The 25,673-nt window shown below is 43.9% G+C and overlaps 1 protein-coding gene across 5 annotated transcripts in view; it reads right to left on the bottom strand.

The window, feature by feature from the left end:
- MFSD2B (major facilitator superfamily domain containing 2B) overlaps positions 1-25,673 on the bottom strand; it is a 66,575-nt gene that overhangs the window by 30,259 nt on the left and 10,643 nt on the right. For 3 of the 5 annotated variants that reach the window (XM_048499239.1, XM_048499259.1, XM_048499276.1), the window contains exons 1-5: positions 19,734-19,883; positions 10,214-10,339; positions 8,133-8,225; positions 7,695-7,819; positions 1,835-1,958 (exon numbers count right to left, since the gene is read on the bottom strand). In XM_048499239.1, the coding sequence (XP_048355196.1) occupies positions 1,835-1,958; positions 7,695-7,819; positions 8,133-8,225; positions 10,214-10,339; positions 19,734-19,838 (573 nt within the window). In that variant the 5' untranslated portion in view covers positions 19,839-19,883. Of the gene's footprint in view, positions 1-1,834; positions 1,959-7,694; positions 7,820-8,132; positions 8,226-10,213; positions 10,340-19,733; positions 19,884-25,673 lie in introns of those variants that run through there. The other 2 variants (XM_048499268.1, XM_048499250.1) reach the window with 2 other exon arrangements.

Raw genomic sequence — 25,673 nt, 5'->3', positions numbered from 1 at the left:
GGCTAAGTCAGAAGAAGGAGAGGCATCATGCAAAGAAACTCAGTCCACTATAAACCACACATGTGGTTTGCTTCTCTGAGATGAAGTGGATTGGCAAAGAAAACAAACAAACGATCCTCTGAAGATGCCAGCCACAGATGCATACAAAACGTCAGGAGAAAATGCTACTAGAACACGGCCAGACAGCCCGGAAACCACACAGCGCCCCAAACAAACGAACAACAATATTTGTACAGAAAAACCAAATCATGTAAGCAAGTTACATGCACCAGATGAGTTAAGAAGGCCATACACATATAAAACTATTCTACATGCTGCCCCCTGCCACTGAAGCCCATATTTTTTTTTGTTAAAGTATAATTAAAGACAAAAAAAACTAGATTTCTGCATTCTTTGTTTTTATTTCCTAGGAATGATTCTGTATTGTTCCATTCTATGCTGCTATTATGGCGGGTATATTTACACTGATAGAATTTTCTTGGGTCTCAAGGATATCCTTATACGGCATATATATTGTCTCTGTAAAGCTGATTTAAAATAATTTCTAGGTGGCCTCCGACAGCAAGAAAATCCAGGCTCAGCAACTCAAGAATGTTATAATAGCACACACTTACAACCCCAATACATATAACACCTGGGTAGAACTCTTTATTGAAGTATACATTAAAAACCCTAAAATACAATAAAACGGTGGACATGCCCGACTTGACTGCTCAGATTATTGATTCCACCACAAGTACAATCTGGTTCTTGTGTCAAATCAAAGAGCATACAAGTATATTAGCTCAAAGTACAAAGGTTATGTGAAACACTGGGGGGAGGCAGGCATTACCGGGGATAAAAAAGCTCTCAGGGAAATCCCAGGAGTCTACCTAAGATAGCACTCTGGCAACAGCATTCACAAAGTCTCCTAGACTTGAACAGGCACAGGGGAGCCATTAAAGGCATGAGCGAAAGCACAAACATGTGTACAGAATGTACATTAGATGGAAATATGCCTGAAAATACATTCGTGAATAGCATTTTACAAGGGCAGGATGCTCCTTCAAAGAATAAGAAATCATTCTAATGCACTGTGGTTTCATGACCTGTTTCTATACAGGTCATACCAATGGAATCATCCAATATAAACAAAGAATATTAAGTCCTGGGGCCATTAAAGAGCACTTACAACTGCACCTCCTCTTAGAAAGATGTAAGCCAGCTGCAGGAGGAGACTGAACAATCGCTGAGAAGTCTTCTGCTTCAGCTCTTTGAGAAATTACTCCACACGTGCACACGAGGGACCAAATGGAACTCAGCAGTGCCATTTGTGACCTTATGAAAACTATCCAGAGATCTTTAAAATGTAATGTCAGATGTGCGACAATTAGAAAATGGTGGGCGCTTTTCATTAAGGGCTGAAACAAAACCTGATGATGCTCCGTCATTCACATTCATTCACGATCATCACAAGTTACTGAAGGGCTCAACTGCACAGTGGGGATCCAAAATCAGATCTCCTGATGTGTAATTTTCACTTCAAAAAGCGTCCATGACAGGAGAGAAGTGGACACTTCCCAGTAGGGGGAAAAAGATACAATACATATGTCTTTTCCCACAACTGTGTCTAAATGTCATGTAGCTGTCGACTGAGGTAAAAATTACATGTTGGGAGATCTGATCCAGGACCCAATATGAAACATCTAAAGGCACCCCAAGATTTAAATTGGCCTATCCACAACCCAAACCCATCATTCTACCTCCTGTGTCAGATACTGTTCATCAAGAATGATCATACAGTGGCCAAACAAGAGCCTTTTATTACAACTGTAGTGAAGATTAATCAACTCACTGTAGTCAAAGCCTGGAAAAGGGAGTAGAAAGCCAGATGCCACACAACTCTTCCGGTTATGAAGGGAGGCAGGTACCACATGAAGAAATAGGACGCCATGATGAAAGGGGTACAGCCCAATATCCTGGAATATAAATAATGTGGCACACATTCAAACACAGATATGAAGCTCTTTGAAAGCCAAAAAAGTTAAACAAAAACAAGGATAGATAGATAAAGTATTTATTCGGTCACTGACCCACAAATAATCATTTTTTGTTACCATCTGTTCAATAGTTCAATCTATAAAAGTAGATATTCCCTAACAACTGCAGTGAGGCTATTGCATAAAATAAGAGCAACCACTGGGGGAAAAAAAACTTTAGGTCTAGCACTGACCATCTTCACCACTTCACAGAATTGTAGTTTAAAGATTATGGAGGGTTTCACAGTTTTCAATTTTTATTAATTCATTTATTTTGGCTATTCTACTATGATTTGGTCGGGAAAATGAAGTGAAAGCACAGTCATCCTGTGTGGTTGTTTTTTTTAAATGTGACTAAAGATTTGCTAGTGCAAAGGAAAAGAAGATTTACTAGTGATTTATATGAGGACAAGAGATCCCATTCAGGGGCAGACTTAAATGCTGTCCACCCTATTATGATGCTGTAAATATCTCTCAGCAGAAGTTGAAGAAGCCTTCAACTTCTTGGGAGAAGGCTAAGCCAAGTGATATCTTTCAGGATTCTTACAAGATTATTGGCGATGAGGACACACATCTGGGTACACGGGCCTTCTGCTCCTCCAAAGGAATTCCTGTCACATAATTTAGCATTTGCATGGACTCCCTTCCAGAAAATATCAGCACCCCAAAATTTTAAGTTTTAAGAACTCAGGTTTAGTGGTAGATACCGGGTTTCCCCAAAAATAAGACAGGGTCTTATATTAATTTTTGCTCCAAAAGATGCATTAGGGCTTATTTTCAGGGGGTGTCTTATTTTCCCCCCATGATTTTGTGCCCCCCCCCCACATGACCAGATCAGCTGCATCGAAAAACCTGTAACTAGGGCTTATTTTTGGAGTAGGGTTTATATTTCAAGCATCCTCCAAAAATCCCGAAAAATCATGCTAGGGCTTATTTTCGGGATAGGTCTTATTTTCAGGGAAACAGGGTAGTTAGAATAACCCCATTCATTGGGACTTCTAGCATCTCTAGTGAGCTCTTCTCATTCTACCTTTTGTGCTTTGTTTCGTTCCTGTTGATCCCACATGCACCAATTCTATTTTGCATCTTTTAATGTAACAAAATTTCCACTCCTACAATCAATCTTAAAAATTGGAGATGGATGGTCTATTACTGTACATGATCTTTGGCTAATGGCACCCAATTAAATACACACACACACACACACACACACACAACAAGCATCCTTGGAACAAAAAAGTACCTGAATACATGAACATGCCAAACCAGAACAAAGTGTGTGTTGGGGGGCAGGGTGGGGTGTGTGTTCTTTTGATGCCAATCACACACTTGAGTACATGAAACTTGTAGTTTACAAAAATTAATTGGAGGCTCTGGGGACAGCCTGCAGATGGAATTGCAAGGGCACCCACCACATCAAAAGCTAAATGTTAAGCCACTTCAGATATCAAACAATGGGACAATTGTTATGACAACTTTCTAATTCCCACCTCCCCTCACTTAATCTTAGCGACTGGGGGAAAAGAAAAACACCTCCACAGTTTGGAAGGCGAATCGTATAGATTTTCATCACAAATGCATGTGTCACTACATGGAGAGAAAGAGTTCTATCGAAAATAGCTTTAGACTTTGGTATAGTGATGAAATTATACAGTCCTTGTGATTATTTCACACAGAGAGAGTAGGGAGTACCTGAAAATCTCCTGATCATGTGAAATTCGGCATCTACCTCATGAGATTCAAACAACTACAGTCTGTTACATTTTTGCCTCTATTCATAGATTCATCTTTTGCACATATTAATGCATTGATAGTCCGCTCTTCTTTGATTCTTTCCCCTCATGCATCCCTAAAACTAGCTCAGTGTTTTCCAACTTTTTCAATGTCATGGTACCCTTGACCTCACTCTTCATATCTCACAGTATCCCTGCCATCCTCCCCCCACCTTCGCCTCCCAGGGTGAAGAGAAGCACGGGGTTGGGGGGGGGGAGTGGCTGCCAACCTTGCAGCAGGCCCTGTGTGTGCCGAGAGGGGGTTACTAATTGGGTCTGCTTTTCCATTAGAAATTCCATTAGGTCCAAAAATCATAAAGTCCTGTTGTTTCCTATGTGACTGGTTAGCGAAGGTAGAAAACGGGATAATTCTCCCTGTTGGGCTGTTTTAAAAACATGTTTCAGAAATATGGTAAAGTTCCTTGTTTAAGGAAAGTATCCTTCTTTTGAGTTCTAGAAACAAAATTAAGTATTTGAAAGTATTAAGTATTCGAGAGACAGTCAATTAGAGGAGAAGTAGTTGTTTCTGTTGGCAGTAGACGATAGGACTTGCTATAATGAGTTTAAATTATGGACAGAAAGATACCAGCTGGAAATTAGGAACTTTTTTTTTTATAGTAAGAGTTTTTTACAGTAACTGAGAAAGTATTAATGCCCCGCCCCCGGAATGCCCGGCCACGCCCCCGTCATACCCCGCCCAGTCCCATTGGCGCTACGCTACTGTTTGAATCCCACCACCATGGGAACCTGTTACTAAAATTTTTGGATCCCACCACTGCGCAGTACCCTTGGGACATGTTCACGGCACCCCAGGGTACCTTGGAACCCTGGTTAGGAAAAGGAATCGCTGAACTAGCCTCTGAGGTAAGTTGGGGAGGGGAAAGAGACAGAGAGACAGGCTAGCTCAGAGTCATCCAATCAGCTTTATGGCTCTTTAGGAGACCTGAATTAATGTACTGTTACTAAGTTTTTAGATGTACAAGAACAACTATGCAAGAGATGAGATCTCTGTACCGCCTTAACCTTAGTATGCCCCTTTTTAGTCCACCCCATGGTTTATGATACTGAGCCCAAATCTGCATTTATCTATGTTAATTACAGTGACTCCAGGAAAACACAAATTAGCTCTTCAGCGTTTAAACATGGCTCTTAAAAATAAAATGATATTTAGAGATGACAAACTGCATTTCAGACAAGCTGGGGGAAAGCCAAGAGCTTTATATTTTAAGCATGATGAACAGATGCAACTAATTCCCCAGAGCATGACCTCTAGCGACAGAATTTTCTAGTGTTCTTGTAAAGCTGCTGCCACACAATGTAATTAGATGACCATGGATACAAAAATTTGAATGAACAGACAACTCAGCTTAATTCCTTCAAAACTCTACTTATCTGCATAATACTTTCCCATCATCCCATTTGCACTCTGTTCCTGTCATTCTTTTTTTTTGTAGTAATGAACTGCAAAACAAAAACAAAAAACCTGGGACCCGCATATCTCCAAAACCGCATTACGCCAAACGTTCCGCAAGTGAATCTGGAGTCAGCAACTGGTGGTCCACGGTCCTGCTAGTATCAGACTGGCCTCGACCAGGGCCAGGGCTTTTTCAGCTCTGGCTCGTACCTGGTGGAATGCTCTGCCACCTAACATCAGGGCCCTGTGGGATTTAATGCAATTCCGCAGGGCCTGCAAGGCAGAGTTGTTCCGCCAGGCTTTTAGCTGAGGGCCGAAACCGAAATCATTATCCTTAATTGCATTGCTGACAGCCCTAAATCACTGAGGGCCCTCCCCAAACCCTGCCTTTCTCAGGCTCCAACACAAAAATCTCCAGGCGTCTCCCAACAGGAAGCTGGTAACCTACTGCCTACTAATTAAGATCTTCCAGCAGAGGGCATTCTCTATCTGTCTCCGCCCACAGAGATGCAGTCTAGGGCAGTGGTGGCGAACCTTTTAGAGACTGAGTGCCAGGGGCAGAGTGAGGGGAAACTGCACCTGGGGCATGAGTGCACCCTGTGCCCCTTCCACGCCCCTGCTGTGCCCTGGAATGCCCCGGAATGTCCCGAAACACCCCTGCCTTGCCCCTGGAACACCCTTGCCACATCCTCGCAGGGGCGCGCGCCCAGTATGTTGCGCACCCCTCACCCCCTTGGCACTATGCCACTGCCAAGTGCCCAAACTGGGGCGACAGCTCAAGTGCCCACAAAGAGGGCTCTGAGTGCCACCTCTGGCACCCGTGCCATAGGTTCGCCACCACTGGTCTAGGGCAAGAGTCAACAGAAAGAGGCTTGTAGAACACATACCTCATGACCCACCACATTACCTCTGGCTCGGCCGAGTGAAAACTTTGAGACATTATTTTTATAATGGACATGCTGTTGGCCACTGCAGCTGATTGTGTCTTATTCCTCATGTACTTTTCATGAATTTAATTGTATATTTGCTTTATAAGATGTCTCATGAACCATGAATTGAGTGGGCTTTTTCCCCACAATACAATTATTTCAAATAAAAAATGAACAAAACAATGAATGAACAGAGTACAAGGAGGATTTCTGTCAGTTTTCTCTTCTGGCTACTGGCTTGCATATCACATCCTACTCCACGTCTGTAAGAGGCAGTGTTTTTGGAATGCTGAGAAATGTAAGGGGACAGAAGAAGAAGCAAAGATCTCTTCTTTGAAACTGAATTCTGAATGAGAAACTTGAATTCTGTCAGCACTATGATTTTATTTTATTTATTTATTTCCTTAAGCTTTAACATATATTGTTTTAGAAAACCATTAAGAAATTAGGACTGGAGAAAAATCAATACTCAGAATTGATGGACGCAGTTGTAACAAAGAATGCTATGGATTCTATGGGTATTTAATTACATTGTTGCAATAGGTTTTGTTCCTGCATACAAATAATGAAATTAGTTAAACGAAGCTGATAATTAAGATAGTCATGATATACAGAGGTGGAAAAAAATCTGATGAATTATCAAGGAACCCTTCCAAATGGAATAATTAATACACACTAGAAGATCTATTGAAGATAAGAGAATATAGAAATAATACATTCTGGAAAAAACCCCAAAAGGTGAAAAGCAAACAACTGGAAAATTGACATTGTGTGCAGGAAGGTTTTATTGAGAAATCGACACACAAGTACACAAAGTGAAACATTTATTTATTTATTGAAAATAGCAACGAACAAAAAATTCAGAAAATGAAATGTATCATCTAACAGAATAGCAGATCATAATGATATTTCCCAGAGAACTTGAATAAAAATGGATTAAATCAAAAAGCAATAGAAATTTCCCTACATATGGCCCCACCGCACAGATTTTTTGATCTGTACTCTGAAACTGTGCTCAGAATTAGCTGTAAAGCTGTACTGCTTTTAGTCTGTGAGACAGAGGTGTAGTGGGGGAAAATGATGCCTGGGGCAAAATCAGTCCCTCCCCCAGCCACACCTCTGCTATGCCTGCAGTAACAGCAGGGGCAGAGGAATGTTGGTGCAACATTCACCCACCCAACAGTCACCCACCAGTGGATCCAGCCCTCTGCCGGGACAAGTGCCCAGGTAGGGCAAATCCACCAAGGTGGCCCTACGTCACCTCCAGTGATGGGTTCAGTCCCTACTTTTCAATCGGGTTGTTATCTGGGAACAAGCCTCACCGAGCAGAGTGTGGGGTTGCACCCACTCCTAACTTTGTGCTAGATCATGACCTCGTTCTTTTAGAGGTCTTAGTTCCTCGGTGTTTTTTCGATGGTTATAAAAAAGCTGCAAAACTCCAAAAAGGGGATTAAAAAGTTGGGGAGAAGTCCTTTTTAGGGAGCACGCATCCTCACTGAACACAAAGAAAATGCAAGCTGTAAGTAAAAAATAAACCAAACCAAAGGGCCATTCTGCTTACCAAGGCATGAGTCGGCCAATTTTGGTCCATTTGCTTTTGCTAATGAAAAAGCCAGCAATGGGATCTGCAATCGCTCCACAGGCTTTCCCGACAGACAGCACCAGAGAGGCATGAAATGGAGTGATCTGAAAGAGCAAAGAGCACAACCCGCTTTATGCAATGCTTCTGTGACAATTAAACGGCACACAATCACTTCCAACGAACCAGATTTCAATGCATTAAAATATGGCAAGAATGTTATTATTGGGTATTGTGAGTAAGTATTTTTTAAAATCAGCTAGTTGATTCCAGGCTATACTTTGGCTCATTTGTTCCTGTTTGACAGCCTTTAATGCCCAGCATGTGTTGTTATATACATATTTATTTAAATTTCTTTCTATTCTTTTCTTAGAATATAATCAAGACAGCTTTCAAACGGATACCTCCCTGATATTCCACCTTATTACAATGGCAAATTAGAAATATATTTGCAGCCAGCTTTGGGGCAGAGACATCCATAAACGGGTTCCCTGTGAAGAACTTGCTGGTGGTCTGTGAAATAACAACAAAATTGGGAGGATAGTTAAAGTCTTTCCAGAAAGAAGTAGAGCAACACATGTAGAATTAAAACCCAGATCCATCCACATTCCTTCGCAGCTTTAAGAGTCGCTTGCTAGCAAGTAGGCATTGCTACTTTTTGCACAGTCTTGTTGCTGAAATATTGCTTGTCAAGAAACTATTATTCAAACCTCTGTTTTCACCAATTATTTGACAGGAACATACAGCTCAGCTAAAGCACTGAAGAAATTTTAATTCTGAAGCCTTTCAGGCAACCTCCCACGCCAACTACACAAATATGGCAATCTGCAAAAGGCAAGCCATCTCAAAGGTTTAAGAATTCCTGGTACATAGTATTTGAGGACTTGACTCATGCATTCATCTCAGCAGCATGATTGCTTCCCACACCACTGTGGTAGGGAGTTGCTGATCTTTGAAGAGAATTTAACAGATTTCCAAACACTTCTGACCACAAGATGCTTTACTTTCCTGTACTTTCATCACCTGAGAGAATACAAATATCCACTGTAGCCATTACGCAGCTTCACAGAAAGTATTCAAATTTATCCTTAATTTAAGCCAGCAAAAAACACATTTTTACACAAGATAACAAGCCCAATTCGGATCAGGGCTGTGTGGGGAAGGGCCTCCTGCCTTTCACCCTGCCTCAAAGTCCTAATCCGAATTGGGCCCTGCCGAGCTTTGAAATGGAGTTCTCACTGGGAACTCACAGTTGCAATACGGCTGCAAATTCCCATGGGGACCCACATACATCATAGCTTGCTGGAAAGCTAGCAAATATTTATTTAAAGAATGAAAGTGTAACCTGCATAATTTAGATATGAAAATATTACCTCAGTGGGTTAGTTATGAATTTTAACATCTTAGGCCCCTTCTGTACATGCAGGATAATGCACTTTCAATCCACTTTCACAATTGTTTGCAAGTGGATTTTGCTATTCCACATAGTAAAATCCAGCTGCAAAGTGCATTGAAAGTGGATTGAAAGTGCATTATTCTGCATGTGCAGAAAGGGCCCTAGAGAAACACTGTAAGCCCCCTGTCTTCCCAATGTGCCAGAGATCCACACATTATTGGATATTGCACTATTGTAACCATTCACGTCTGAGACTTCCCTGTCTAGGCAGGGAAATCCAGGAGGTTAGTGATTTGCAAAAGTGCAACAGGAAATATGGATCCCATCAATCTCCATTTATGTGTTCTTGTACTAGTGTGGTTACTGCTGTTTTATCCATATTTATTCCCATACAAGGAAATGCATGGTAAAATTTCCCACCTATGACATGGGTACCTCAAACACTGTGGCAGGCAACCTCATAGGCAACACAGCTCCCAAGGAACCAGGGAGAATATTTACAGAGAATAGCAGCTACCCCTCATGAGTACATGTGTAACAGAGATTGGAGTTTGCAGCAGAGCACCACAGTCCGTGATACAATGAAAATGATAATGCAACAATTTTATTTCCCATTCCACCCAAAAGAGAAACACCACAAATGACTTACTGAAAAGCAAAAAGTCTCTGTATTGTTGAAGGCTTTCACGGTTGGAATCACTGAGGTATTGTGTGGTTTCCGGGCTATAAGGCCACGTTTCATTAGCATTTTTTCCTGATGATTTCGCCTGCATCTGTGGCTGGCATCTTCAGAGGTTCACATTTGCTGTGGCTGGCATCTTCAGAGGAAACCACACAACACCCCAAAAAGCCTTTGCAATCTGAGCAGCTTGGAAGAAAGGCAGAATCAAAATGTAGTGATTAGACTGGTTAAAAAAGAGGGCTCATAATAACTTCTTCAAGTGTTTCCATGGCTTTTTAAAAAAGATGTTGAAGAACAAAGAAAAATGTTGACAAGTGGAATTATCTGAACAGCAAGCAGAAAGGCAAGAACTGGCAAAAATGTGCTCTATGTAGTGGCTGTAGCATGCTGAGACAGTTCCATGCTTCATGAATTGCAAGTTACCTGAGCAATGTCTAAGAGATAGATTTGCAGGAAAAAGGCTGTGGCGCTGCTGGCAACTTGGTTTGGAGCCCCTCCAATGGCGTAGGACAGCTTGCTGCACACTGAGAGCTTCTCTTCATGTCTCAGCTGGAAAAATAAGAGACAAAATCACATGTGTCAACCAATAATATACTAACATTTTGAAATAATATTATACCCAACATTTCACAAAGCTATGGATATACACAACTCTTTCCTATGGTTTCCCCATTATTGATGCAGTAACCCTGGCAACGAGGCTTCCATATGATGAGTTTTCCCATGATTCTCCTGCCTAGTTTAGGGGCAGTCATTCTTCTTCTAGGAGCAGCAGTGGCGTAGTGGTTAAGAGCAGGTGCACTCTAATCTGGAGGAACCGGGTTTGATTCCCCTTATCTGCCACTTGAACATAAGAGCATAAGATAGATAGACAGATAGACAAGCCTTTATTGGCATTCCAAAATACAATAAAACAATTGTCCATAAAAAACAGATAGATACAGCAGCCATTCAGAGTCTTATCAATGGTTTAGTCCAAATGGACTCATCAAAAGTGCCATTCCTATACACCTCTCCACAGACCAGACTGAAAACCCACCAACAGAGCCCAGGCATCACAACAGCATACAATATCAACACTCCACTATAAAACACAGAGTTTGTTAGAGTGGCACCTAACACAGAACAAGGGATAGGGGGCAAGGAAATGGGCAAACAATTGATTTGACTCCCATAGGTTGTCACAGCCTTCAGTTGTCACTCCATCTGGCAATCAATAACAAAACTACGGCATCTCTCAATGAATCACCCACAGGTTATTTGGGTGACCGTGAACCCAAAGGTTGCTGGCAGAGGTAGGCACTGTATAACTGTAGCAAATAGTTAAAGTGAGCAACATTGTTGTTGTTATGGTGATAGCAATCTAATGCTTAATATCCATCTAGCATTGCGTCTATAGTCTTTAAAAGATATTTTGCTACGCTTTCACAAAAGTAAGGATCAAGATTATCTAAGATTAAAGGAATCCTAAGAGCATCAGTTAAATGATTGTATAGGAGTGAAGCAATGATGGGTTGGGTCATTCTGATCTTGGCAAATCTTGCACAATGAAACAGAGTGTGCATAAGAGCATAAGAAAGAGCCCGCTGGATCATAGTCCATCTAGTCCAGCACTCTGCTACTCGCAGTGGCCCACCAGATGCCTTTGGGAACTCACATGCAGACTGTGAAAGCAATGGCCTTCTGCTGCTGCTGCTGCTGCTCCCGAGCACCTGGTATGGTAAGGCATTTGCACTTGAGCTGTGGAGGCTTATCAGGGGAATTCAAATAAGCCTGTGCACTCCCACACACGCCAGCTGGGTGACCTTGGGCTAGTCACAGTTCTTTGGAGCTCTCTCAGCCCCACCCACCTTACAGGGTGTTTGTTGTGGGGGGGGGGGAGGGAAAGGAGATTGTAAGCCCCTTTGAGTCTCCTTACAGAAGAGAAAGGGGGGTTATAAATCCAAACTCTTCTTCTTCTGCCACACTATTGGGGGTGATTTTTAAAGCATTTTTTACTGGTGATTGATATGTTGATGTACCATTATATCTGCAAACTGATAAGTCAAATGTTGGTGGGAAATGCCATCGAGTTCCAGCTATGGTGATCCACCATGACCTGCTTCTAAATAGCAAATCTGGACTTCCTTGGTAGTCTCCCATTCAAGTACTAACCAGAGCGGACCCTGCTTAGCTCCTGAGATCTGATGACAATAGGCTTGCCTAAATAAACTCAACACCTCCTTGTGGTGTGGGGAGTGACTGGCTGCTAGAGGAACTGGAGTAGGGGAACAAATATGTATGGGACTGAAAAAAAATCTGGACTCTCCCAGCCAAATAGCATTCATGCCAAGACAAGCAAGCCATGTGTTAAGTGGCGATATTTTCAACACATGTTGCAGTTAAACTACTAATATGTTTACCACAAACATGAACCACTGTTTTATTGTGGTTTATTCCATGGACTGCCCTAGATTTTGGGGGGGGGGGGGTTAAACCCTGAAAGTCCAGATCTAAACTTTTTCAATAAATCACTAGAAATGTGGTAAATACACCTTAGCCAATTCCAGCATCTTTTTTTAAAAAGCACATTTATTACAGATGCTGGGTTGTATCCAGCCACACAGAATGGAACTACCCTTTATCTCTTTCCAACCCTACCCCCACTTACTCCCACCCAAATTCAAAGGATCCCTGGAAACGATGAGAGAATCTCAGGTAGGACTGACTCCCCATGAAATTAGAAGGTTGTCACTGTTTAGGTTGTCACGGTAAGCTCCCTCTCTGCTCAAGGTTGAGGGGAAAGAACGATTTTTGCTGATTTCCTTTTCCGATTATGAATAACCACAGAGCCCGGTGGGGTGAGTTCATTGAGGGCTACTGTTTCCCCTCCCTCACCCAGGGCTCTGATTCAGGCCAAGTTCACCCCTACTTGACCTGGAAGTTGGGGTGGGTAGCGTGGTGGCCAAGTTTGCAGATGATACCAAATTATGTAGGGTGGTGAGAACCACAAAGGATTGCGAAGAGCTCCAAGCGGACCTTGATAAATTAGATGAGTGGGCTCAGAAATGGCAAATGCAGTTCAATGTAGCAAAATGTAAAGTGATGCACATAGGGGCAAAAAATCCAAACTTCACATACACGCTACAGGGGTCAGTGCTATCAGTCACAGACCAGGAAAGGGATTTAGGCGTCTTAGTTGATAGTTCCATGGGAATGTCAACTCAATGCATGGCAGCTGTAAAAAAGGCAAACTCTATGCGGGGGTTCATTAGAAAAGGAATTGAGAATAAAATTGCAAAGATTGTCATGCCCTTATATAAAGCAGTGGTGCGACCGCACTTGGAGTACTGTGTCCAGTCTGGTCGCCGCATCTCAAAAAGGATATTGAGGAGATAGAAAAAGTGCAGAGAAGGGCAACAAGGATGATTGAGGGACTGGAGGACCTTCCTTTGAGGAGAGGCTGCAGCGTTTGGGACTCTTTAGTTTGGAGAGGAGGCGGCTGAGCGGGGATATGATTGAAGTCTACAAAATTATGCATGGGGTAGAAAATGTTGACAGAGAGACATTTTTCTCTCTTTCTCACAATACTAGAACCAGGGGACATTCATTGAAAATGCTGGGGGGAAGAATTAGGACTAATAAAAGGAAACACTTCTCCACGCAATGTGTGATTGGTGTTTGGAATATGCTGCCACAGGAGGTGGTGATGGCCACTAACCTGGATAGTTTTAAAAGGGGCTTGGACAGATTTATGGAGAAGTCGATTTATGGCTACCAATCTTGATCCTCTTTGATCTGAGATTGCAAATGCCTTAACAGACCAGGTGATCGGGAGCAACAGCCGCAGAAGGCCATTGCGTTCACATCCTACATGTGAGCTCCCAAAGGCACCTGGTGGGCCACTGCGAGTAGCAGAGAGCTGGACTAGATGGACTTTGGTCTGATCCAGCTGGCTTGTTCTTATGTTCTTATGTTCTTATCTGCTGTTCCTTGAGAAAATCTCTCAGAACTGTAGTCTTAGTTCTGAGAGTTTTTGATAGACCTGGAATTTATCAACATCAGCAATGGAGCAGGGTCTAGTCCCACTCCACCACCTGCATGTCATGGGATAGGGCATAGGCTAGACAGAGAGAGAGCATTCTTGCATCTCATCCTACGTTTATAATACAACCCAAAACTACCCCAGGCCTGCCCTGGCCTACCACCACAGGGATCCCGGACCCCACCCCAGATCCTGACTGGGCGACCGCTCCACATATGAATTAGGAAAACAACTATCTCAAACCCTAAACCAATCAACACAAAAGAAAAGTTAGGGCTAGCTTGTTGCTGTCTGCCACCCAGTTCCAGGCACCCACTTTTTAAATACAAGATCTGAACACCACCCTTTGCCTGGCTGACTGCCACCCCACCAGGCAGTTGTGGATACAGTGCCAGATAGATGGCTGGCTGAAACTCAGGACACCAGTATCTGGTAATCAGACCCACATACATGACCAAACAATCACAAAAGCCAATAGTACCATCACAAATTTCATCAGCAATTGAACAGAATAATCTCAGCGTATTACTCAGTCTACAAAAAACCACGTCACTCAGGTAAACCTAAAGAACTTTAAAAGTCTTAACAAAATTCACAGGCGGCACCAACGATAGCAGGGAGGACCAGCCACTGCCCCCACCAGAAGTCCAACAGAGTTCTCAAGGGAACAGAGCCGAAGCACGGCTGGAGCAGTCAAGGGAGGCAGAGACGGCTTCTGTGCTCCATTTTCTGAAAGCCTGAAAGCTTTCCAGTTCACCCCCGCTATCACTCAGAGTTTACAGACAGAAACAGAAATAATCTGCTTGTTCTCAGTCAGAAAACAGAAGCAGGCGCAGGCAACGAAGGCAAACGAAAACTATTTTCTTTCTACATGTAAAATACTGGGAGCCGCCCTGTTTCAGCTTCTACCACTGCCCACGATTCCTGGAGGCCTGGTAACACACAACCAGAAACACCTAAGTCTACCTACCTCTGCTTTTCACTAACTTGGCTTACTTACTAACTCACTAACTTAGGTCGATTCCCCACCCACCATTAGATACATGCTCCTCACGGCAAATACCGCGGGGTCCTGCAGCACTCCCCACTACACCAGCAGCGACAACGCAGTCACCCCGATTCTGCCGCTCCTCCCACCCCTCAGCGCGCGTCATGTCGGATCCTGGTCGGAAGTACACCTTTTTAAACCACACACCGAACACTGAGCAGGGGTCCCCTCCGCTTTCACTTTTGAAGTGGGGAAAGGGCCTTAATCACTGCACTAAACTAAACTGAACTTTATTTCCCGGAGCTCTGGGCGTTTCCCCACTTACTTTGGTCCAAAGGTTGCTGCGCACAACTCCCAGCGTGCGCCATTCCTAGCGCGCTCCCGGGCTTCCCCACAACCCTGCGCTCTGTGTGGGGTCATCAAAAGGCACCGTTTCAAAAGGCGCCAGGAATTACGCACGCTGAGGGGCCGCGACAGCGGCAGCGTTGGGGCAGCTGTGCTGTTGCAGCCCCTGTAGTGGGGAGTGCTGGGGGACCCCGCGCTACTTGAGGAGAGTAGCACGGGGCTTAAGGTAAGTGGGAAAACGCCCTCAGTCAGTCAGCCTTCTCCATGCGGCAGCCATCTAGAACCGTTCTCCTCAATATTGCAAAATTAAACACGTTAATAAGCACTTAATGGTGAGGAAAGTAATGTAGTGGGGGAAAGTTGTAGAAGCTTCTATGAAGTAAAAAAATTGCAGCTTTTTTGTCAATCCTGAGGCATACTTTGCAGTGTCTAAAAACAAAACAGCATTAATAAGAAAAGCATCCTTATAACAAACGTAAAATGTTATATTTTCAGTAACAGAAAAAATGCTATTAGCTGCCTGCTAAGTATTTGTGCACTTGCATGGTTTTTATCAGCAACGAGCAGCATCACACGAGCGGCCGTTGGAGGAAAGTGGGAAGGAACTTGGTGCTCTGAAGATTAAATTCCAAGCTGCTGAGCTTATCCTGGAGACAATGACGACCCAACAAGACACAAAATTTTCCTTTTGGTATCCGTCTCAAGAAAACCTTTCAAGTTTGCAAAGCACACTTGCATCCCTAAAGAAAGGGATTTGGGGTTTTTAAATTTAATTTCAAACAGTTTCCTTCTATGGTTCTCACCTTGAAAAAAAAAAAACAAATGAGAAGAGGTAATTTCTGACAAAACCTTTGAAATCAGTCGAATGAGTACACATTAATTCACTGCTGCTTTCCTGACCTTTTCACATTCAACCACCTTCAGTTTCCTCTGCATGGGCTCACTGAAACCTACATAACTTCAAATTCCACTTTTCTTCTCTTTAGTCTTTAATACACAAAATGGCTTACTTCTTGGACTAGCTGGACACAAACTGTGGGGATACTTGTGTATGTTTTCCTACATCAACTGCCATTTGTTCCCCACCATGGCTTTTTCAGACCAAAAAAGCAACCCTCTAACCCAGTGGTTCTCAACCTTCCTAATGCCGCGACCCTTTAATACAGTTCCTCATGTTGTGGTGACCCCCAACCCTAACATGTATCCATTTTACAGATGGAGAACACTGATGCAGAGAGTCTTAGGCGACCCCTGTGAAAGGGTCGTTCGACCCCCAAAGGGGTCGTGACCTACAGGTTGCGAACCGCAGCTCTAACCCTTGGCTGCCCCTTACCTGTCCAACATAACATCTACAAAATGCCGCTGGACCTTTTCTAGGGCCCATTTTGACGCTTTTCCATCAACTAATCTAATGGGCAGATTTCAAAAAATCCCACGGTATAGGAGATTATGTATTTGTAACTCACGGGAAGTGGACTCTGTATTACATATTCTATTGCATTGTGAACTCCATAAAAGGGAAAGGGAGGCTTTAATTCATCCATTGTTCATTCAATACAGAAATTTAACTATAGCTAATTCCGATTCAGTTCTTGTGAGAATGTTACTTGAAGACTGAGTTTCTTTTATATCTCGGCAGGTAGCTAAATTCTGTATGCTGGCACATAATAAGCGAAGAATCATGTTAGGACCAAGAGCCAGACCACATGATGGTGACCGCAATAATGCTATAAGCTGATGATATTTTTTGTTTATAGACTTATACCGTGGATTTCTGTACAAATTCGATTTTTCTCTTTTGTTTATTGTTCTTTCTTCTTCTTGTTCTTCTTTTCTCTTTTTTGCTGGCCTAATGGCCGTAATAAAACTGACTGACTGACAGCTCTAACCCTTTTAGCTGTGGCTATAAAGAAGCCAGCATGGTGTAATGGTTATTAACAGCGGCAGACTCTAATGTGGAGAACTGAGTTCGATTCTCCACTACTCCACATGAAGCCTGCTGGGTGACTTTGGGCCAGTCACAGTTCTCTCAGAACTCTCTCATCCTACACAGAGGCAGCCAATGGCAAATTACCACTGTACTTCTCTTGCCTTGAAAACCCTATGAGGTCACAATAAGTCAGCTGTGACTTGGGGGCACTTTCCACCACAAGAGGGCAAAGGTATATCTCCACAACAGAAAGTACCAAAGCCTTATGAAAGGTAGTAAATTGTTGCTGTATATCACTATAGTGTTATAACACTGTAGTACTCAAGATACCTGACCTAGATAGGCCAGGCTAGCCAGATCTTACCAGATCTTGGAAGCTATGCAGGTTTGGCCCTGGTTAGTACCTAGATGAGAGACCACCAAGGAATACCAAGGTGGCTACACAGAGGCAGGCAATGACAAACTACCTCTGCAAATCTCTTGGCTTGAAAATCCCAAGGTGTTGCCATAAATCGGCTGTGAGGGCACATTTCTCCACCACCAATTTAACTACTGAAATTTGTTTTCTAGCCTTAAAAAGGTCTTTGGTTGTGTGGGGCAGAGGAGAGAATAGCTGCTGCAAGTAGGAACGGAAAGATAAGGAAAAAGTCATTGCTGCTGTTGGGATCTTCAAAAACAGGCATCTCGCCATCATCAGACATGCAAACATGATAATTATGTCAAATCAAGCAAACCAGGTGAAAACCCAGAAAGTGGATGATTACAGGACAATGTTGTTCGAATTTCTACCTCCCTCAATGCCCAATCGGATGCCAAACTCCGGGGGTAGGGCGGTTTATCAAATCGAATAAATAAATAAATAAAAATAAATAAACTGGAGCAAAACCTCTGCGTCATTTACACATGCTACCTAAGATGTAGTCGATGTAATTTACTGACATAACGTTATGACCTTTAGTGCCAACCGTACCTTAAAAACCCACAATGGTCCACATTTAGTCTGAGGGAAAAAAATTATCTTTATGGGCACTACAGGCACATGCAGAATAATGCACTTTCAATCCACTTTCAATGCACTTTGCAGATGGATTTTACTGTGCAGAATAGCAAAATCCACTGGCAAACAATTATGGAAATGGGTTGAAAGTGCATTATTCTGTATGTGTGAAAGTGCCCTATGATTCCCCAAGGGGAAAAATATTTCCAGAGAGGGAATCACCTGTCTGTTGCTGTAAAAATAAACAGGAACCCTGGGACATCTTGAAAGTGACAAAAAATTGTTCCGGTATAAATATCCACAAGAGTCCATGTCTTCAGATAATATTGGAGTGGATTCTTGTCCACAAAAGCTTGTGCTAGAATAAAATAGACTTCAAAGTTCCACAAAACTTCTGTTTATAGTGGAAAATGTTAATTTTTATTTCATTTCCCAAATGATCTTGATCTCAATGCTTAACACAGACTGACTGGTTGCAATGGGCTCATGTTGACCCTGTAGGGCGTTAAAGGCAAGGGACAGGTGCTTTGCCATTACCTGACTCTGCATTTCAACTGAGGTCCTCCTTGGTGGCGTCCCACCCAACCAAGGCCAATCCAGTCGTTTGGTGAGATCAGGCTAGCATGGGTCATCCATTTCAAACAATAGGCTGTTTACCACTTTATTATAACTCCAAAGCTTTATTATAACTCCAAAGCACTTTCCAACTCTTTTGGCATACTTTTTATATGCCTGGCAGAGATGTCTAGTTATTCTGAGATCATTTAGTTAGCCTCCCTGGAAACTCTCTACAATGGGGGGGGATGTATTTTAATGTGATTCTTATTGCTGTTTTTATTGTTACATTTTATTCATGAAGTTTTACTGTGGTATTACTTGTTCTTTAACCTTTGTAAACCACTTAGAGATGCTAGTGTGAGACATGGTATAAATATTACAAGAAAATAATGGAGGGAAGAGAAAATTATTTTGGATTAATTCCAAGGAAAAGGTCATTATCTTGAGTATCACACTAATAAGGGAGAGCAAGACTACTTTTAATAAGTGATTCCTGGAGATAAGTTGATAATTTAATGAAATGGTTTCTTGTGAAGTGGAGAGTCGATGGGATTCAGAGTCCTTCCACACATGCAGAATAATGCACTTTCAAACTGCTTTCAATGCTCTTTGAAGCTGTGTGGAATAGCAAAATCCACTTGCAAACAGTTGTGAAAGTGGTTTGAAAACGCATTATTCTGCGTGTGCGGTAGAGGCCATAGAGTCAGACTTCAGAGGGAGAGGCCATTGCCTGAATTGGGATTTATCCAAAATTTACACTACCCCACCCCAAACTGAACAACGATTTAGGATTTTAATCCATTTTTCAAAACCCTACAACACCTCATCCATTACAGGTGCTTAACAAAATTAGTGAACGATCTTGTCACTTAATTTTTTAAAAAAAAAAACCAGCCTTCCATTTAAGATAACCACTTCGCACCCGGTGCTTCCCGCATTTGATGGCCCCTATCGTGTTATTTTTTAAAAGAGCTCTTGCATACAAAGTCTGCATGTGAGGAGCCACTGCACTGCATCTGAAGAAGTGGGTTAATGCTTAGTTTAGGTTGCAAATAAAACACTCGGTGCAAAACTCCAGTTCAATATTGCAACAGGACTCACCCCTTCTGCTGACCCCGCTACCATTTGCTGCTGCTCTGGGGGCAATATGAGCTCCGGGCCGGTCTTGTCCAGGGCTGCGTCCCCCCTTCTTGCAACTCTATCCATATCCGAAGCCGCAGCTGGCCTCCAGCAATTCGCCCCGAGCTTTGCCAGCTCTTGGGCGGGACCCAGATTTCATCTCGCAGCAGTAGCTGCTATATGCGGGGCTGGAGGGCGGGGGGGCGGCGGCTACTGCAGCCAACTCCCAGTCCCCCCCCCCCCCGCCCCTCGCAAAGTACATCTAAGAAACTGTGTGGCATCGTTTGGGAAGTTCAACTTCTGCCTTCTCGTGTGCATTTCTTTCCTTCCCGCAAATGCAAAATACGAGATGTTAAGGGGAATGAGACCCGTTCGCAGAGGAAGCCCAACGCTCTCCCAGGTCTTCAAAGGCAGCCAGTCGCTCTTAACATATTGCCTCACTCCACACCGCCATGCGAAACGTTGCTGTTCCTAATAATGGCGCTTAAAACCGCTGCAAGTTTTTGCCATGCAGGTTTGGGGCGGGGGAGAGGGAGCAGTCTGAGCGTTGAACCCGCGCACGGAAACTGCCTCAGTTCTGCGTATCTGAAGAAGTGGGTGCATGCACACGAAACCTTGCTCTGAGAATAAAACTGCTGGTCTTACAGGTGCCACCAGATTAAAAAAAAAAAGTTTGAGTCTCTGTATCTGCTGCTTTCTCCAGGGCCCTCGGAAGGAGGGCTTCTCAAGCGCGGGAATCCAATTGCAACTCCAGTCGAAACCCCTGCCGAATTAACGCCCCTCAGGCACTGTTCATCCCACTATCCCACTGTTATATAACATACTAGCGGGGCCAGGCCACGCGTTGCTGTGGCAATTGTCCTTCTCATCACAGTCCAACCCACACAGATGTCCATGCAGGTCCAATTATCCCCAGCATAGCCCTTTGGGAGCAGCAGTGGCGGAGTGGCTAAGAGCAGGTGCAGGCTGATCTGGAGGAACCGGGTTTGATTCCCAGCTCTGCCGCTTGAGTTGTGGAGGCTTATCTGGGGAACTCAGATTAGCCTGTGCACTCCCACACACGCCAGCTGGGTGACCTTGGGCTAGTCACAGTTCTTCGGAGCTCTCTCAGCCCCACCCTCTTCACAGGGTGTTTGTTGTGAGGGAGGAAGGGCAAGGAGGTTGTAAGCCCCTTTGAGTCTCCTACAGGAGAGAAAGGAGGGATATAAATCCAAACTACTCCTCCTCCTCCTCCTCCTCTTCTTCTTCTTCGTTTGGGGTGGTCAAATGGAATCCCTCTTTCCCTTTTCAATTCACATTGTTATATGGTGGTGTCTTGTTTTTTTAGTATAAGGTAACCCTTCCCATTCCACAACGGAACTGTCCAGAGTGCAAATCCCGCTGTCCATGAGGCTGGTTGACACGCACAGTCCTGGCTTGGGTAAGGTAGAACTGGGGCAAGGAGGCTATCCCAGTCAGGCAGCAGAGGCAGGGTGGTGAGGCGCTCGGATCGAGGCTGGGTTCTTAAAGGGCCATGTGCAAAAGAAGCGGAGCCAGTAGTGTTGGTTCACCCCCACCCCACAGATTTTCTTAGAAGAAAAAGGCAAACTCCAGCTCGCTTTTAGTGAAAGAGAGCTGTGGCGAATATGGGTGAGGAAGTGGGTAAGGGGTGGTTGGATGTGCATTGGAGGGCAGAGTGAGGTGTGTGAGGATGAGCCGGATGTGCATTGTGTGGTAGCAGTGGGTGAGGCACAGAGAGTGAAAGTTACCTGCGTGTGGGGGGGGGACCCCACCTGACATCTCACATGGCAAAGTGTGTATGTGTTTAACTTCCACTCGTATTACCTAACAGTATTACCTATTTACTGTTTTCACTGCTCATCTCTGCTCATCTGGGCGAACATCCTAAGCCCTCATCCCAAGCCCTCAAGCCACAGACAGACAGGCTGCACGAACATTCTAAGGGTGACAGTTAAACACAGCCAGCTTCATGGCCTGGTGCGCCAGGAAAAAGACGTTTTACCTGGCTCAGGTATGGACTTTTGGCGATTTGAAGGTCTGATTACCTGGCTGCAACAGGGAGAGACGTCATGTGAAAATTTGGGGACGATCCGTCCAGCCGTTTCGGCATTAGGGAGTCACCAACAAACAGATGGTTAGCTTTTTATATAGATAGATAGATAGATAGATAGATAACATTATCCCACAGTTCATGTGCAATGGAGCTGCTGGGAGATGAAAGGCCATAGCGTTTGCAATATTTCCAGGACAGGTTGGAGCAAGTGCTTCTTTAAAACACACATCCAAACAGTATTGGCGGCGTGGCAGGGGCCTGAGAATTTGATATAGTGACAAGATGGGCTGCGGATTTAATTTGTCTTTCTTCAGCCATTGTCACGATTAAAAACCACTGCTTTCCCCACAATATGACTTTCAGAGGGATACCCCTATCTTTGGGATCCTGTTACCCATTACAGAAAATAAGAAATTATAGTGTCTAATAAATAGGTTCCCAGCCTTTAACTAGTGGGCACTTTTGGACTCCTGAGAACATGTAAACTAGTGCCATAACAAAATGGCTTCCACTCAAGTAGGTTGCCAACTCCAAGTTGGGAAATTCCTGGTGATTTGGGGGTGGAACCTATGGAGAGTGAGGTCTGGGAGGGACCTCAGCATGGTGTAATGTTACAGAGCCAATCTGCCCTCTAAAAAACAGCTGTATGGGAATTGATCTCTAGTAGCCTGGAGATCAGTTGTAATTCTTGGAGATCACCAGGCCTCACCTGGAAGTTGGAAATCCTACTGCTTGGTAGGCAACTTAGTGGTTTCCATTAAGGCAATGTCTCCTGGGCTCTTCTGAAGCACCTTCCTATCCTAGTGAAGTGTAGAAAAACCTAGAGTGCTCTTTGGTCTGGAGAACAAGAAGGGGGGCCCCAGGAAGCCCAGTAGCAGGCAGCACAGCTCTAGTGAATCATTGGTTTGTTTCAGAGACTCATTCAGAGTTTCTGAATAGCCATCTGAAACCTTAAGAATTAACAGTAAATTGTTATTTTGTAGGTGATTAGTAGTGATTATTTCCAAACTGCAAACCAGAATACTCTCACCCCAACATTAAGAAATACCCAGAGGAATTACAAACGTATGATATTCTACTGAATTGGGTGTCCTTCCTTGCTTCCGTGGTCTTATTTAACAGAAAAGTGATTTAGGAGACAGAAATGTAGTAGAATTAACATGCTTCAGAATTTTACCGCCGCGACGGGCGGGCGAACGGTGAGGTCCGGGCGATTGCGCCGACCGAAGACACTGGGACCGTCCGCATGGACGGTCCTTGAAGAAGTTAGCAGCCGGGCGCCGCTGAGCCGGGTTTCAGCCGATTAATTCGGCTTCGACGCCACGAGGCCTGGGGACGCTTCCCTGCTCCTGCGCCGCTTCGCTCCAGCGCAGGGTAGGGGCGGTCCCCAGGCCTCGGCGACGCTACCGGAGGCCCAGGGACAAGGTGAGTGCCGGTGGGGAGGTGCATGAAGCCGCTGCCGCTCACCTCGGCAGCAGCTTACGCCGGGCGCTTTCAAAAAGAGCTTGGGAAGCTTGGGGAAACGCCGCTTCAGGTCGCCGGCTGGCGCGAAGGGCTGGGCGCTGCTGCTGCAGCTGCGCCTTCAATGGTAGACATGCCTGAGACGGTGTTTACCGTCTCCAGGCCGCCATGAATTGCCCGTGTGGAAACGGCCTTTGTTTAAATGACAGAAATGTGAGTCGTGATTGAAGACCAAAAGGAGGATATGAAGTGGATAATAATTTTTTGTCAATGTCTTATTTATTGTAATTTTAAACATTCTGAAACTGTGATTAAGACCCTGGCAACATTTTAGCCTCTAGTTTTATTCTTACTGTCTATTTAATAGTTTTGGTGTTGAAGTATCATTACTTTAATATTTATATTGATTTTTATATTTTAGAAGTGTTTTAATGATTGTTATTATAGTTTTATGTTGTGACCCACCCTGAGACACAACATAAAAATATAACAACAATCATAGGCCGGGATAGAAATCAAATAAATAAATAAACAAGTGTTTTTAGGAGCTGGACAGGGTCAAGTAAGGCATTTGCCCAGCAAGGCTTCTGATTGACTTTTGGGGATCTGATTGACTGTGCAGGGTTGCTGTTGTTTTTTAATCCACCACCACATCACAAGGATTTGCACTGTGTTACTGAAATTAAGCTGTGGTAATTTGCACATCACAAGGATTTGCACTGTGTTACTGAAATTAAGCTGTGGCAATCATTTTGTGACTGGATCTGCCTCCCGCAGCAGCCATTTTTGGCAGCCATTTTGTTGCCCCCACTATGCTGTGTCAGAATTCCAAATGTGCCCGTAGGTTCAAAAAGGTCGAGGATCTCTGGTCTAGAGAGAAAAGCCCAGAGCTGGATGCTGCTCCAGAAACGAAGAGATAGAGTAATGAGAACTACAAGAACAAAAAAAAACCCCTACGAGAAACTATGGCTCCTTCTGCACACGCAAAATAATGCGTTTTCAAACCACTTTCACAATCGTTTGCAAGTGGATTTTGCTATTCCGCACAGCTTCAAAGAGCACTGAAAGCAGTTTGAAATTGCATTATTCTGCATGTGCAGAATGAGCCTATGAGAAAATATATTCTACCTGAACATTAGGAAGAACTTCCTGACGATAAGGGCCATTCGACAGTGGAATATGCTGCCTTGGAAGGTGGTGGAGTTTCCTTCCATGGAGGTTTCCAATAGAAGCTGGATGGCCATCTGTTGGGAGTGCTTTGTGTGTTCCTGCATGGCAGGGGGTGGGATTGGACAGCCCTTGTGGTCTTTTCCAACTCTATGATTTTATGATTCAAAAGAACTCTAGTTCAGAGAGAACAGAAAGCCTCTGAGGTCCTAAATATGCTAAGTGATTGTTTACAGAGTTTATATTCCTGGTCTCGTTCTATCAACATTGAGCAGACTGACAGACCCTGGTGTGGAGAGGAACAGGAATGGTGGTGCCAATGGGAAATGGTGCCCGGGTATCTCAGTGCAATCTAATTGGTGAAAAAGATAAAGGTAACTTGTCTGTGCTGGTGGTCGTATCAAAGACGAGATAACTCAAGTATTCAATAGAATCCCTGCTCCCAAGATAGGAATTCCCAGTGGCAAGTGTTTGTGTGTGTGTGTGCGTGTGTGGTTGCTGCTTCCACACTGGATGTTTAGCCTGGAACATCCCTTGTTTGCCCATTCAGTTTTAAGCTACATGTCATGCCATTGCACTCCTGAGATTTCTGTATTGTTATGCCCTTTCTCTGCCAGAAAGCACACTGCTCAAATGCCAGGGGCCTAGGAATGGTCATCACAAGAGGAAGGGCACTTTGGTCTTTGCCACCAGTCAGATGCAGAAGAAAGTTTGGGAATCCCGTAGGCCCTAATAGACTCCTACAGGAACTGTTTAGAAAGCATGTACATGGTGGACCTCTCTCATCCCGTCTCATCCAGCACACTCTCTTTTTAAACTGCTACCATCTGGCAGACGATACAGGGCCCTCAGAACTAGGACAAAGAGGCTTAGAGACAGCTTCTACTCTAGAGCTGTGGCTATGCTAAACTCCGCTGCTTCATATTGATGTATTTGGGGCTATGTAGGGATGGGTGGAGGATGATGATGTATGAGTCTGAAATTGCATGAGTCTGAAATTGTATGAGTCTGAAATTGTGTGCATCGAGGAATGCTGCTGTAAATTTCGTTGTGCGTGCACAATGACAATAAAATGCTTATGCTTATGCTTATGTTATCTTTTTTCTTTTATTGATAAAATGAGAAGAGCAGTAGTAGCAGTTTGGATTTGTACCCAATTTCCTCATTTGTAAGGAGATTCAAAGCAGCTTACAAACTCCTTCCCTTCCTCTCCTCACAACAGAAACCATGTGAGGTAGGTG

This window comes from Sphaerodactylus townsendi, linkage group LG01, assembly GCF_021028975.2.
Source record: "Sphaerodactylus townsendi isolate TG3544 linkage group LG01, MPM_Stown_v2.3, whole genome shotgun sequence".
Classification (NCBI taxonomy): domain Eukaryota; kingdom Metazoa; phylum Chordata; class Lepidosauria; order Squamata; family Sphaerodactylidae; genus Sphaerodactylus; species Sphaerodactylus townsendi.
This window is presented reverse-complemented; position numbering and strand designations above follow the sequence as displayed.